Source organism: Equus quagga, chromosome 2 (genome assembly GCF_021613505.1).
Source record: "Equus quagga isolate Etosha38 chromosome 2, UCLA_HA_Equagga_1.0, whole genome shotgun sequence".
Classification (NCBI taxonomy): Eukaryota; Metazoa; Chordata; class Mammalia; order Perissodactyla; family Equidae; genus Equus; species Equus quagga.
The window spans coordinates 140795899-140811894 of NC_060268.1; the positions used below are offsets into that span (position 1 = coordinate 140795899).

At 34.5% G+C, this 15996-nt stretch overlaps 1 protein-coding gene across 1 annotated transcript in view; it reads left to right on the forward strand.

Moving 5' to 3' along the window:
* PCDH15 (protocadherin related 15) overlaps positions 1–15996 on the forward strand; it is an 874042-nt gene that overhangs the window by 635033 nt on the left and 223013 nt on the right. The window contains exons 19-20 of the mRNA XM_046654051.1: positions 1994–2087; positions 12520–12648. Of these exons, the coding sequence (XP_046510007.1) occupies positions 1994–2087; positions 12520–12648 (223 nt within the window). The remainder of the gene's footprint in view (positions 1–1993; positions 2088–12519; positions 12649–15996) is intronic.

The following is a 15996-nucleotide window of genomic DNA, read 5'->3' on the forward strand; positions in this document are numbered from 1 at the left end:
CCAAACCTGATTGTGATGAACTTAACTGGGAATTGGTTTTCAGTTACTTTGACAAAACAGTTTAAGATGTACAAGAAGCAAGGTCAGTTTTTCATAGTCATACCATATGTTTAGAACTTTTTTAAAATCCATATTGACAAAAGCAACAAAATAAAACAAATAGAGTAACTGTGACTCTCATTTTGATTCATTGGTATTTTATTCTGTACTCAACTACCATATGCGGTGTGAATTCCTTAAAATTCCACTATAACAATAAAAGCCTTGTATTAAAAATAAAAGCCTTTTGGGGCTAGCCCGGTGCCATAGTGGTTACGTTCATGCGCTCCACTTCATTAGCACAGGGTTCGCAGGTTCAGATCCCAGGCACGGACCTAGCACCACTCATCAAACCATGCTGTGGCAGCATCCTCCATAAAGTAGAGGATGATTGGCACAGATGTTAGCTCAGCAACAATCTTCCTCAAGCAAAAAGAGGAAGATTGGCCACAGACGTTAGTTCAGGGTCAATCTTCCTAAAAAAATTTTTAAAAAAGCCTTTTATCAATCAGAAACAAATTATGTTTTTAAAATTGATAAATATTTTAATGTTTTATTATATTAATATAACCTCTCCTCTATAGCAAATGCTTGTTAAGCCTCAATTAAAATGTCACGTACAATGTCTGATGGTAATATCTAAGATATAAATGTAGAATTTGTTTTAGAGAGCATTATAAGTGAGCGAACTGTTATAAAACTAATTATATTGGTGAATAAAGCTTTAAATACCTAGAAGCATTTATTCTGAACAGTGAAAAGGTAAGGAGTAGCATTAAAAATATTCTAAGTATGAGAATTTGTCCAAAGGCTCTTTATCTCCCATTATGCATAATAAATTAAGAAACACCTAAATTTCCAAAGACCAGTAAAATGGTGAAATTGCTAGTGTATTGACAAAAGAATTTTGTTTTTATAAATTATAATATGAGAGAGTGAATGCTCACAAAATTGTATTTTCTTAAATAGAATGCAAAATGTGCAGCTTGGTTCTTCTCTTGGAAACAATGATAATGTATTTAAATATGATTATAATAGAAAATTTTAAAAATTACAAAAATAACCATAAGACCTATAAATATGTTAATATTCCACTGTATATTTCCTAATTTTCTGCAATAAACCTCAATTATTTTGAAATTAAGTTGAAAAATGAATTATAATTGCTAGTGTTTGTCAAAGTTGGAATTTAGATGTTTACATTTTCATGATGAAGATATATGTGATAATGAAAGGTAATGGTGATATAGATTAGTTATAAGAAACCATTCCTTAACTCAAAGGATTATGAGACTTTGAGAATAAAGAATAATGGAGTCTTTTACCTTTGAAATAGTCACAAACAAGGTAAATATATTTCTTCCTGAAATGAATTAAGCATAGTTTTTGTTTTTTTCCTGGAGCCTTGAGAATCAACTAAGTTGTCTCATTCAGTTTGGCAATTTTTCATTATTACTAAGACGCTCAACAGCATTTTTCTTTTTCTTTTTCTTTTTAAAGAGTTTTTTTTTTTTTTAAAGATTGGCACCTGGGCTATCAACTGTTGCCAATCATTTTTTTCTTTCTTTCTGCTTTATCTCCCCAAACCGCCCCCTGTACACAGTTGTATATCTTAGTTACATGTCCTTCTAGTTGTGGGATGTGGGACGCCACCTCAAAGTGGCCTGACGAGCGGCGCCATGTCCGTGCCCAGGATCCCGACCCCTGGGCCGCTGCAGCGGAGCGCGGGAACTTAACCACTCGGCCATGGAGCCCGCCCCGTGGAAGCTCAATAGCCTTAATAGCCTTTTTCAATCCCTAACATGAATCCTAGAACTGTACATCTTAAATAAGACTCAAGCTACGTTTGCTAAAGGGGAAAATGCTAACTAAAGGAGTTCACAATAGTAGACAGATTCCCTGTGACATAGTATCTTTTTGTGTCTTAATTGTTTTTTGTTTTCTCTGTCACTAGTACTGGGATTCTGACCTTGGGGAAAGCACTGGACAGGGAAAGCACCGATCGCTACATTCTGATCGTCACAGCTTCAGACGGCAGGCCAGATGGGGTGAGTACCCTCCCTGGGAATGGGTTTTAAAAATAATCTTGAAGAAACTGAGCAAGACTTGTAGTCTTACACTCTAAAGCAATTTATTGCAATCATGAAATCTTGAATTAATATGTTTTTCACCTGGAGCAACTTCTTAAATTACTCAGAGGAGTGCTCATTTCTCCAATAGGATCTTTCAATAGATGAACCTATACTCTAAATCTGTTATGGTGTTGCAACTATGACTTGACAGAATAGATAGTTGTGATTGGCATTCTTACTTAACTTATGGGGAAAGTGAAATCTAACTTAATCTAAGGAGATTTCCATTGTGTCCACCATCAGCACAGCACTCAAATGCGTTCTGGCAGTTTTACTATGTTGGAACCTATTTCCTTTAATGCCACTTTTGTGGGAGTGCAGAAGGGAATTTGTGAATACAGACCTTGAAGTACTTAGGAAACTAAGTTGATTGAGTTCACAGGTTATTTGTAAGCAGCACTCAGAATGCTGACTAATTCTTGATGATCGAAGTGGTTCAAATGGGCCCATAATTCTAGACAAGATAAATTTTATTTCCTCTGCACCTAGAAATCAATTTTAAGAATAAATAAATTGTTTAGTCATTCTGGTCTGTTTTAAAATCATTTGATTGTATTCTTCAAAACACCTAGCCCACAACCACCGCCAGTCTGATTTTTAAGCATTGTAACATTTCAATTGGTAACATGGCATTAGACTGTTTTTTTCACCATCTCTATATTACAGGGTAGTTTTTTCTTTAGTCAAGTCCTTATGGGCTAACTCAGTACTGTTCTCTGGAAATAATTTCAAATTCAGCATGGGTGTATAAGCAAGGCTCACCCAATTCAAATAGCAACATATCTCCAGTTTACTTGACCTGACTTCTTTGATTTGTATGACAGATTGGTTGGGGGCATATAATGCTTTTCTCACACTTACCTGAGGAGAACTGCTGAGATAATTTTACCATGATTAAAAACATATAAAATTGGGGGCTGGCCCCGTGGCCGAGTGGTTAAGTTCATGCACTCCGCTGCAGGCGGCCCAGTGTTTCATTGGTTCGAATCCTGCACAGACATGGCACTGTTCATCGGGCCACGCTGGGGCAGCGTCCCACATGCCACAGCTGGAGGGACCCACAGCGAAGAGTATACAACTGTGTACTGGGGGGCTTTGGGGAGAAAAAGGAAAAAAACAAAATCTTAAAAAAAAACTACAAAATTGGCAGCTGGACAGTTTTATCATCCTAATTAAAAATTAAAACAATAGATAGGAATAATTAGTTAAACTAGAGAATTATAATCTGTCTATAATAAGCTATTTGCCATTTTTCAAACATTAAATAAGCAGCTATGTATAAAAATAAAATATACACAAAAGTTTTAGTAAATAGCAGCTGCAAAAAAGGCATTTAGATATTAGACAAGTGAAGAAAAGTAAAATCTAACATTATTTTTTATATTTTCATTGCCCTTGATTAATATAGTGTGCCTATGTTAGATATATGTAAAGAAATCAGTGAAAGTCTCAAGAAGAAAATAATTGAAGAATTTGACTTATGATGAAAGTTTAGTGGGTAACTTGAAGAAATAACTAAGTGGGAAAATTCTAAGGAGAAACAGGAATTATTCAACATAGAGTAAGGAACATAATTAGAATGAAGTCAAATTAATCAGGTCAACCACTAGGAGAAAACAAAAAAGAAAACATAATGTATCATTGAGATATGTCACACTATAAGTCAGAAATTAATGGCAGTAATATTAGCTAGGATATTTTAAGGCCGGGCAGGTGGCACAGTGGTTAAGTTCGCACGTTCGGCTTCGGTGGCCCAGGGTTCGCTGGTTCGGATCCCAGGTGTGGATGTGGCACTGTTTGTCAGGCCATACTGTGGCAGGCATCCCATATATAAAGCAGAGGAAGATGGGCATGGATGTTAGCTCAGGGCCAGTCTTCCTCAGCGAAAAGAGGAGAATTGGTGGCAGATGTTAGCTCAGGGCTGATCTTCCTCAAAAAAATAAAATCAATAAAATAAAATAAAATTTCTTAGGCAAGAGAACAGATGGAAAAGTAATAGCATATTAAGTTATCTGACATAGTCTCAATCTACTAATTATGGTTTTGCCCACATCAAAAAATGAAAAGTTCTGGGTTAAAATTAGTGGTTTAGTTAGTCTAGAGCATTTTTTTCAGTTATTTACTGGTGTATTTCAATTCCCCTTGGCCAGTTCACTTAACATTCTAGTTTCCCTATTTTTTCATGTTTATGATCAATAAGGTCTCATTCAGCTTTAATATTCTGATCACTTTAAGTAAATTTGTTTTATTTTTTGAAAGTTCATATTGAGAATATCAGTGGAGAATGAAACATTTAGATTTCAAACAAAAGTTTCTTTGGTTAATTTTATTATTTATATAATTTTAGGGATGAACTTGTATGTGGACACATAGAGTGGGTTCCTGAAGAAAGTGACTATAAAATAATAATATTCTCACATTTTGATAGCAATTTTCTTATCTAAACATTTAAACTATGTTCTTTTTATAGTTATAGTAAAATTAACCTTTAACTTCACTAATTATGACTTTCAAGAAAGATATTCAATGAGCACAGACCCCAGGTGAATAAGTTTTCTTACATCAAAATGATTACCAGCAATTTGTATAAAACAAATTGTGAAGATAAAATTTGAAAATCTCATCATGAAAAACCACCTCCCCAGGAATGGGGTTGGGGTAGCAGAGAGCTAATATTCTATTGGTCATTGCTAATTTTTTGTAGACAATATTGAAGAAATCTTACTTGATGTTCTTACATATTTTCCCTTTTCCACATTCACTTTGTCAGTAATAGTTGTAAACATCTACACATGTAAGTTAAATATCTCATATAATGCATAATTATAAGTATTTAGGTTTCTTCATCTATCATGAATAAAGATAAAATCACATTTTCTAGATTTTAATAATTATTTACATTTATTTGAATTACTTGCAAATTTATGAAGATGTAAATTCCTTAAGAAAGTTGCTACCATTCTTTATTCTAATATTTCACGTTTTAGCTGAAATGGACATTAAAAATTTTATATATCATAAGTTAGTTTTTTAAGCAGTTACATTTTACTTATTTATAGTAATAGAATATAAGATAGCTTTCAAGTGCATTTTTTTCCTTTTGAAGGAATGTACACTTGACTTCCTCTGTTTAGAAGTTTTCTTGTAATTTTATTTACCTCTAAACTATGTCCAACAGATCTGAGCTAAAAAGGCATTTTATTGGAAAATCTGGACAAAGTTTATTATGTTTATGGATATAATACGATTAACAATGTTAAGGAGGAAAAAGTTTTCCCCAACCCTCTTAGGGTCCCTGGCTGGGTCTGAAAATTAAACTGGCAAACACAGATTAGCAAGAGAAAGCATACAAATATACTTAAAGTAAATTACATAATGTGGTAACCTCCATAAGGAAATGAAGACCCACAAAGATGGGCAAACCTACTTGCTTTTATATTAGTTTGAGCAAAGAGAGGCAATTATGGAAAAGTGACTAAGGCTAAAGGATGAAACAAATTAAACAAGATCTGATTTATAGAATTATCTCAATCTTAACTTCTTGTCCTTAATGGTAAGAATGTTACTTTCCTTCAGGTACAGGAAAGACATCTTTCATATAGAGATTTCTTCTCTTGGTTTCAAGAAAAAGAATAAAGGTCAGGAGTGTTTTTCCTGTATTTGGTTTTTTTCAAGACAGTTTAACTCTCAAAATGTAGCAAAGCAGCATATTTTGGGGTGACATGCACTGAAATCCAATAATCAATGGCAGCATTAGCCTTTAAGAATATGGCTATGCTTTGTTTTGCCCTAACAACAGGAGCTTAAACAAAGCAGGGTTTATTTGTATAAAATAAAAAGAAGTGTAGATGTGGACAGGAAAGGGAGTGTGCAGGGGCTCAAAGAGGCCATCAGGGTGCCTGCTCTCTGTTTTCTGATCTACCATTTACAGCGTATTTATTTTCATCTTCATTCTCGTTACCTAATGGTCCCAATATGGTTACTGAAACTCTAGGCATCTGCTCTCCATTCCAGAAGAGCAAAGTGTGAAGATCAATGCCAGAAAAGTCTGCCCTCTTTTCTACGGGGAACCAAAGCTTTTCAGAAACCACACCTAGCAGATTTCCTCTTACATGTTATTATCCATGAGTAGCCACGGCAAGCTGAAAGATAACTAGTCAGTAGGGCTTGTGGATTGTGGTTATATTGATCTACCAATAGCACAGCAAGATATAAATATGCAAATCACAGTGAAAGATATAAATATGCAAATAATAATCAAGATTTTTGTTTATTTTTTTAAAACAAATTTATCAGTTGTCATTTCCCAAATGGCAAGCATTCCTATTCAAAATGTGAAGTTGTTCTGTAGTAAGAATATTTATGACCAAATTCTATGTGTTAAGTAATATTGTTTTACTTCTTAAAAGATGTGGTAGATAACTTGATTCTATCACAGTGTTTGCTGTCTATTCTTGCTAGATGTTCTTGAATTACAATCTTGAATTACTCAATTATGGCTTTTTCAGTGAACGCTGGTATAATGCTTTACAATTTCAGATTGGCAGTAAGCTTAGGATCTTTGCTTTGTCCTTGAACCAACATTATTCCCTAAATTTCTTTTAGAGATGACAATATAAATAAACAATTAGACTCTACAAGTTGAATATTTAACTATTTTGTCAAAACTTAGGAAACATTGGCAAAAGGGAAAATGTATATATATATATATATGCAAGAATTGTATGTGAAATTCAAATAATTTTGAACTTCAATGTAGTTGGTTTAGTAAAATTTTGGAATACAATACAGATAGTTATAGAATAGTAAAATTGTATTTATTTGTCTATTTATTTATTTCTCAGTATTTTGAGGGGAAAAATGTGACAGATTTATTTGTGTATGTAATTTTATAAAAAGAAATGGCCATATATTTTTAAAAGAGAATGAGCTACTTGTTCATTCTCTTTGAGAAACAAATTTATATTTCTTGGTTGTTGGGAATAAGATGCTGATATTTTAGTGTTTTCTGAATTAATCTTCTGTAAATTTGGGGTTTTTTTAATTGTGAGATAATCTGTAGTGCTCTACTACTTTCTGTTATGTTTATATTATATAACATATTCTATTTATATTATATGTCGTATTAATATATTATACTGTATAATCTCCACACACTATACTCAGATGGGCACAGAATAAAAAAATTCATTATTTTTTATGCCTAATCTAATCATCTTCATGAGTCCCAGTCTTGTAGGCCTAATCATCTACATGAGTCCCACTAGACAGTAATATGTGTCTGGGCTAGGGGTGGGGAGAGGCTGGTTTGGTCATTTTTCTTAAAACAGTATCTCAACCTCTTCTGTTTTAAACAATGTTTTCAGGGTAAATACTCATTCACTAATTAAACTGTCAATAGTGCTCTTCGTTTCTTCCCTTATTCTCAAATTGCGTAGATGTAGGATGTGTTTCCCAGTCCTTGGTGCTGGGGGGAGGGCAAGCAGCCCATCGCTCTCCATGCCTGCTGGTCTCTGTTTTGTGTAGTGTGTCTGGTTTGGTCTCTAGACTGCTGCCTTCTGAATTCTGTCTGGTTCTTTACTGACGTTATGAATATTTAATGATGTGCATTATTGCTGAGTGCTGATGTGCAATTCACTTTGGCCATCAAGGTCCTTTACCTTCACCCAAGACCTTCTCACATAGCAATCTTTCAGTACCTCAGAGTCTTTGGGAAATTTAGGATCCCTGAGCTACCACAGAAAAACCAAGGTTCTCTCTTTGACCACCTCTCTCTGCCATTGCTGCGTATTTGCTGTCATATCCTATTGATGTGATTTCCCATGGAACCTCTGGAGACTTACATGCTCCACAAAGCTCTGCCCCTGTTTTACCCAAAGTTCTCTTACTTTCTCGATAGCTATCACCACTTTCCTCAAACTGGTTTTATAATGCCCCCTCTCTTAAGATGTGACCCAAAATAATGGGGGGGAGGTGGATGAAGAGGAGGACCTCTGCATCCCTCCTCCTTGTCTTCCTGTCTCCTCCCCATAATCCAGAATAGGAAGAACATCCCTTTCTCTGCCTTTCTGGAAGACACTCTACATCTTATACTGCTGTTTTTCTCAGAAGAGAAGAAAGCATCCCAGGTCAGCCTTACTGGTAGGAGGGGCATCCTCTCTGTGTCATGAAAAAGAACTCTATGATCTGAATCAGGCTGGCTTGGCTCTTGCAGCTACAGGATGAGTTGTAGCTAAGAACAAAAATGTTTTAGATTAATATTGCTTAAAGAGTATGCCCATTACAGAGTACATGCATTTTCCTTGTCCTTTCGGCCTAAAAGAAAAATGACCAAGTCCTAAACAACACATCCTCATTGTCCCAGACTCCAAACTCCCCATTTTTATTGAAGGAATTTTAGATGTATTAATAAACATTAGTTTGAATGTTACCTGTTTACAGAAATTTTTTTAAAAGAATCTGTATATATATATCTCTGGATACATTTTTACATTAACAACAAAAAAAGGCAACTATGTCATTCCATCCTCAGCCATGTAGTATATAGCGCACATTTTTCTGTTTGTCAGTTTATGAGTATGCAGTTTTGTGTAGACTCATAGCAATAGAAAATCATCATCATAATTTTATCTTCAGCAACTGGAGAATGAATACAATTTTAACATCCTAAATATCTTCTAGTTAAACCAAGTTTCCAATAATTTAAGAAATTAGCTTGATAGATTCAACAGTCCATAATATAAAATAAAAGAGGATCATAAAATACTTTAAATTAAAGTATATTCTCATGAATTAAAAAACGCTTTGTGTAGATGGAGGTGCATCATTTTTTGACTGTCTTTACATCTCACATTTTTTATACTATACCAAACCAAAGATGCTATATTAGTGTATTTCAGAGCCATATCAGTTTCTGAAAATAAATGTGTATTAAAATTGCTTGCTACAACAGAAATATCTACCTGCATTGTTGAGACTGGAATATATGCTGTGCATTCATCTATGATATAAAACAAAATAAAATATATGACATATTATAATTAAAATAAGTAATGCCCACAAAAGTGATAATTTATCATAGTACTAAAGCACAAATATTTCCAGCTAGTGGAATTGTAAGTTGATATAACTTTTGAGAAAATAAGCTATAAGGCAAATTCCCTTAATAGGAAACAGATAGCTTTTCATTTATTAGGTTTATTAGTTGGGTATCTTATCTTTTTTATTTAATTGGCATAATAATTGATTTTTAAAATTAATTGTGAAAATATGTTAGTTGACGTATTGTTCTTTTCATCTACTTAAAATGATCTGAGTTGATTTCCTAATATTTAAACTTAGCTGAGTGAAAATCTATCCTTAATAAGAGACATCAACATTCTGTAGGGCACAGATGCAGGGTATTAAAAGCATATTGTTGCCACCTTTCTGAACCCAGCCAAAAAAATTTACATGATTATGTTTTACAACTAACTAACTTATAACTATTTCAATAGATTTAAAAGAATAAAGTCAACAGGTCTAATGTGTAGCTCAGAAATCTGCATTTTTAATGATTAACCAAGTGATTCTGACACAAGTGGTCTTCAGACCATTTTTCAAGAAATATATAAGCTGGAAATTATTACTTATTATTAATAAAATATTATTTTATTATTTTTATTTGTGTTTGTTACTTTACATTTCTGCTAGAGACAATGGAAACTATTCACTTTATATAAAATTCACTAAAATATGGAGATAGACATCTACATGTTCTGTGAATTTCAGCCCCCGGTTAGCACAAAAATGGTGGACATGTTATTTAACTCCTTAGTTTACTTAGTGATCCATTCTTTTCTGCATTAATCAGTTACGGTCCACAGTCTTTGACTGAGGACCCAGAATAGTCTGAAAACAACCCTTTCCATAGTGTCAGAAATGGGAATTTTCAAGAATAGGATAAAAAGCAGTACAATGGATTGACAGGAAAATACAGATAGGCTGACAAAAAGAGGATCAGGCAATTTGAAGGAAAGTCAGCAAACTTTACCGTGACTACTCTTAGATTTTGGCTCCAGGCTGTCAATTTTAATGTCTTGTTCAGCCTCAGGCAAACTGGGAACTGTTGCTACTGTAAAAACACATCTTTTTAGTGGTTTTAACTCTAACACAATTGATAAAGAAATAACATTTGTTAAACTGCATTTTGTTAAAAAAGCAATATAACCTTCTTGGAGAAAATTTGGAAAACATATAAAAGTTAAAAGGAGAAAATAAAATTATCTGTGTTTCATCTAATCAGATAGCCTTTGAATTTATGCATATCCACATACATCTACACACAAGTATATGTTTGTGTGCATGCATCTTTTAAAATAAATTATTTCGTGGACATGCATACACAGAAGAGTGAACAAACCATAATTTGCAGCTTAATAAATTTTCGCAGTGAACACTCCTGTGTAATCACTGCTCAGAACAAGAAACAGAAATTAATTAGCACCCTGGAAGCACAGCTGTATGATCATGCCAGTCCCTACTCCACCTTCTTCACAAATGTGACAACCATCATGATTTTTTTCACAGTGGAGAGATTGTGCCAATCTTTGAAATTTACAGACTTAGAATCATATGGTATGTACTATTTTGTAAAGTAATTTCTGACTTCTTACACTCAACCTTATGTTCATGAAATTCATCCATATCATTACTTTACACAATACAGTAGTTTGTTCACTCTTGGTACTATATATTATTCTATTGTATGCATAAAAAACAATCTGTGTAACCAAATACTACTGGTGGACATTTAGGTTGTTTCCAAGTTTTCACTCTACAATACTGTTCTGGTTGCCTTACACATGTCTTTAAATAAAATTTTTATTGGACTTTTAAATATAGAAATATGCACACATCATAATGAATAAGCTATATGAATTTTTGCAGCATAAGCCCACTGGTAGCCAGTACACAAATAAAGAAATAAGCCAGTATCGATACCCAAGAATTCCCTACTATGCATGGTAGTTTTTTAATGACTGCTGGTCATTGTATATGAAAAAAATTACAAAGGCTTGGGATAAAGTTATATTGCCCAAAAGAGGATTTACTTTTGCTTCAGTTAAAATAGGGGCAGATCACCTTAATCCAATCAGAGCATGAATGTTGGGTTTTAATCTGAGTAAGGGCTGGTCTAGACTTCACGCACCATTACTCATAGAGTATAGGACTTCAGTGATCCCAACAGAAAGGATGGGGCGTTCCTCAGGGCCTCTCCTCCTGGGTAGCCAGGAAATCCAGTTTTTGACCCCTTGACCCCATGACTGCTGCAAAATAACTTCAGATTCACCCTCTTAGTCACTTCTTTATGCTCAGCTTTTTAGCCTCTCACCCCACATCCCTTACAGATTAAGACAAATTGTGTCTGTATTTTTTAAAACAAAAGTTGAGTAATTGTCTCACGACAGTTTGATGCTTTTTCCTCCTTTTTATTTGTGTGTTATTAAATATTTAATATCATAGCATAATGGATTTTTCATTTTTCATCCTAGGGTTCTTTTTTTTCTCTAATTTTGGTCACAGCCTTCTGTGATCTGCCCCACACTGTGACAGAGCTTGGTGGAGAGCCTGTGCTGTACTCAGACTTTGATTAGAGATAGCAGTTTCCAGCTTGAGTCACGTATGAAGACCTTCCTTAATTGTGCAAAAGTCATTGACCTACATAATATTCTCTGGTTGCCTCAGACCAGGGATTGTCTTTTTAACCAGGTAGCATGTTCTACCAGTAGCTTTACCTGCCTCCCATTTCCTTACGCTGTGTAATCACAAGGTCATCATTTAATTAGTGGTGTATGGTCCTCAAACTCTTGGTTTAGATGTGAAGCTAGAAAATTACTAATGTAGTATTTTCTGACAGCATTTGCCTACCTGAAAATATCCATCTGACATACCATGCTATTTTATAATGTACTAGTTTTATTTTTAAACAGTGAAAAATGTAAACAGTAAAAACTACAGAAATGTTGCATTTCAGAGAAAAAGGGGTTCATGTGTGTATAAACAAAAGCTTGCCACCCATAAAATGTGAACAAGATAAAGATAAAATCACTTTCTAAAGTAAGCCTCCAGGACTTACTTGACATTTTCAAGATGATGTTTGCCCTTTAATATCATCATTTGCTTTTTCTGTCTGTTTTATGAAGTGTTTGAAACTTGTAAGCTTCCTCTTTTTTTTTTTTTTCTGTTTTGGAAAGCTAAGGGATAGGAATAGGAATGAGACGCAGATAGACAAATGCCAGATGACCAATTAAATGACATCAAAATAAAATAACTCCTCTCACATTTAATCTTTTATTTTTTCTTTAAGACCTCAACCGCCACAGTAAACGTGGTGGTGACAGATGTCAATGACAACGCTCCGGTGTTTGATCCCTATCTGCCTAGAAATCTATCTGTGGTGGAAGAAGAAGCGAATGCCTTTGTGGGTCAAGTAAGGGTAAGTGGAAAATATATATCTGAAATGTGTTTTGTAAAAGTGAATACATTTTTTATATTTTAATTTTGAAAAGATATTCAGCTAACGCAATGTGTTAAATGATAGAGCACCAGAGTTATTTGAAAGCAATTGGTGAGATCACTTGGGTGTAAGACAAGATGGTAATAAAGTGCATTCATTCTCAGTAACTGTGCTGGATACTCTTCAAGATTTTTTTAGTAAATCTAATAGGGTCCATTTGGATTTAACTTATTAAGCTTGTGGATTTCCATTTTATGATTATCATATAATTTAAACATTGATTCACTTGAGAGTATTCTTTTCTTGTTAATATATATTTTTTTTATTTTTTGGAACTATAATAAAGTATTTGTAGAGAAATCTGTAATTAACTATATCATTAAATATGAATTTGGAAATGCATACCTCAAAATACAAATGTTTAGATGTAAATTCATTTGGTTGTATAAATATATCTTTAGCATCAACTATGTACCTTATATTTCACACAGATCCCTTGTCCAGCATACTCAACACTCATTCCGGGAATGTTCTCCTGATTACTAACTGGACATATTAGCCAATTTCTGTCCTTCTTTTGATGAATAATTCCATTTTTCTTAAAACAGAGGCAGTGCTTCTTCAGTTGGGCCATGCTTGGTCTTGAACATAGTTAATGGTCTAGATGCCACAAGATGAGGGCAAGTTTTGAGGAAGTACACATATTTTGAAGTATCTACCTCAGATGAGGCATCTATGTGATCTCTCGGCAAGAAAAGAATCCTCCACTAGAAGGAGTGAGTCACCGAGGTGTCCCAAGTCCAGGTTTCAGGATCCTACCCTTTCCCCGTTAAGGCTTTGAGTTTTGAATAGGAGATTTACTGGTGCTTTGAAGTAAGTCTTCTCTACAATTCAGCTACTCTTACAATCAGACAAAAGGCCTGGTTTTCAGTCTAATTTTCTCTCAGGCTGGCAAAGAGGAGGGTTTCTTTCAATGCTGTCATAGAGGCTTTCTGACATTCACACCACGCCCTGAGATTTTGATTGGCTGGTTGAGCTCACCAGTTTTCTCTCAGAGCCTTGCCAATACTTACAACAGCCATCAACTCCATAGTCTTTATTTATTATCATTGTCGCTACCTCTCTCAAACACTGGAGAGATTGCATAAGGCATACATCCCCTCATGCCTTTATGCCCTCCCAATTCACCAGAGGGAGAGTCTTGGTAATTGTGCTGATACAACATGCCAGGTGGCCTTGATGCTATGTGGCCAGAAAGCCATTCTACTCCAGAACCCCACATAATATCTCTGGTGTCAAAAGTTTTACTGTGGATTCAATAAGAAAAAAATCTATAGACAAAAGATTCAGGCATAAATAGTTTTTTGAGAAGTTCAAGTAATGCTAACAGGGAAGGAAGGAAGAGGTGCAGAGAAGAGAAGGCAGCCACTGAAGGGATTGCTACTAAACCAGCTATCGCTAGGAGAACTGGAGCTTAATCCAAGGGCAAATTCTAGGAAATTGCACAAAACACACGCCCCGGAATTATTGATCCTGAGAAGCGATGGAACTGGCAAATTCATATGCAAAATCCTGAGAGTTCTTGGTCATCGATGCTATGGACGGGGGTACATTTTTGGCTCTTCCTGCCTCCAGCACAAGCAAGCAGCCAGCTCTCTGGAATTTTGATATAAGGGCATTCAGTCAGACTGCAGATACCAGCAGGAAGTTGGCCAGAGAAGATACATGCTCTGAGGGATGTGTCTGGGACACTGATGGTTTCAATTACACTAAGCAAAAGCAAACAAGATGATAAAGTCTATATGCATGTGCAGAGAACACAGAAAAGGGGTTGATGCTGAAGTTGACTCATGAAGGATGAATACCAGTGAGAAAGAAATTGGGAGGGGTTGGTAGCTGTCTAGAGAAAAGTAATTGCATGAATAAAAGCATAGACAAATGAGAGCATGTGACGTGTCATAATTAGAGTAAATAAGACATGCCACATCTTAAACATTTCTCTATGCCATGTTGTAGAAGGTGCTGGGGGGACCCTGGAGGGTCGGAGGTGTGGCAACATAGATTTTTATTTTGTAAAGATTAGTCCTGAGTAGATCGTAATAAGAGATTCTAAATCCAAAAAGCTGAATTACAAGGCAATTATAATAACCCAGACATATGAGGCTTGAACTAATATAATAGTCTAATCACAATGATAATTAAATTACATTACAGTTGTCACTCTAGGATGCCACACTGATGAAAACTGAAAAATCTGTTTAGTCATATCTGTCAACTATTCAGATAAAATAAGCAGGTATTGAAATCAATTAGGAAAATTATTCTTCTGAATTTACTTATCATTGGAGAGATAAAGCCCATATGGAATATACAGCTAATAAGACATAATTAACCATTAATATGATGATTAATTTTCAGTTGATTTTATTTTTCCTTTCTCTTAACTTGCTTTTGGCACTTTTCCTAGAGATTCTTTGTCTTGGAAAAAATTTCAGCGTTAAGTTTTTTTTTCTGTCTCTGGTTCTTAAAATTGATAAGAAATGGTCTCCATAATTTATTTCAGCATTAAGAACTGAAATATAGACCTTAGCACTCATAATTTGTCAGTAATTTTCCTGGGCTTTAGGCCGTAACATATTTTCATAAAAACTAAAATGAGTTTGAAAGTACAAAGGAAGATTAAAACATCCAAAGCAGGTGCATCCAACTGACTCTACAGTTCCAGAGAAGTTATAATGTCCATAGAACTGAATTTTGATGCATCATAATGGTCTCCTGTTGCTACCTAATGATAATTATGTAATACATTAATTTCACTAAATGACTCATGCTCCGCTTATAAAATTTAATTTTAATTATCACCAAAAACTATTAAGACACACTTAAAACCAAGATATGCATGGTGAGTTATTGCACTGAATTTGAGTTACTGACTTTGAGTTTTGTTCTAATGATGTTTTAGTATAAATAGTCTAATATTTGGTTTTAAATGCTGAGGGAAGTTTTATTTACTTTTTATTCATTAAGGTAGTGTTGTAGTATCAAACTTTGTTAAAGAAGGAGTAATTCTGAAGCTATACTTATGGATTACACAGAGAAAAAAAGTTTTGTTGCCATATTAAAAGATAAACTACAACCAGTAATTTTTTAATGAAGAACTTACTCTGCACAGGGATAGCATAGCACACATGAGTTTGAAGATATTCTCTATAGCCTCAAAGCACTTGCAGTAGCAGTGTAGTCGGGAGAATAGATGTATAAAACCTAGGAAACACAGTAAGAATGGACTCTGTGTCTCTGTGTCAAGTGTCAAATGTGTCATACTGA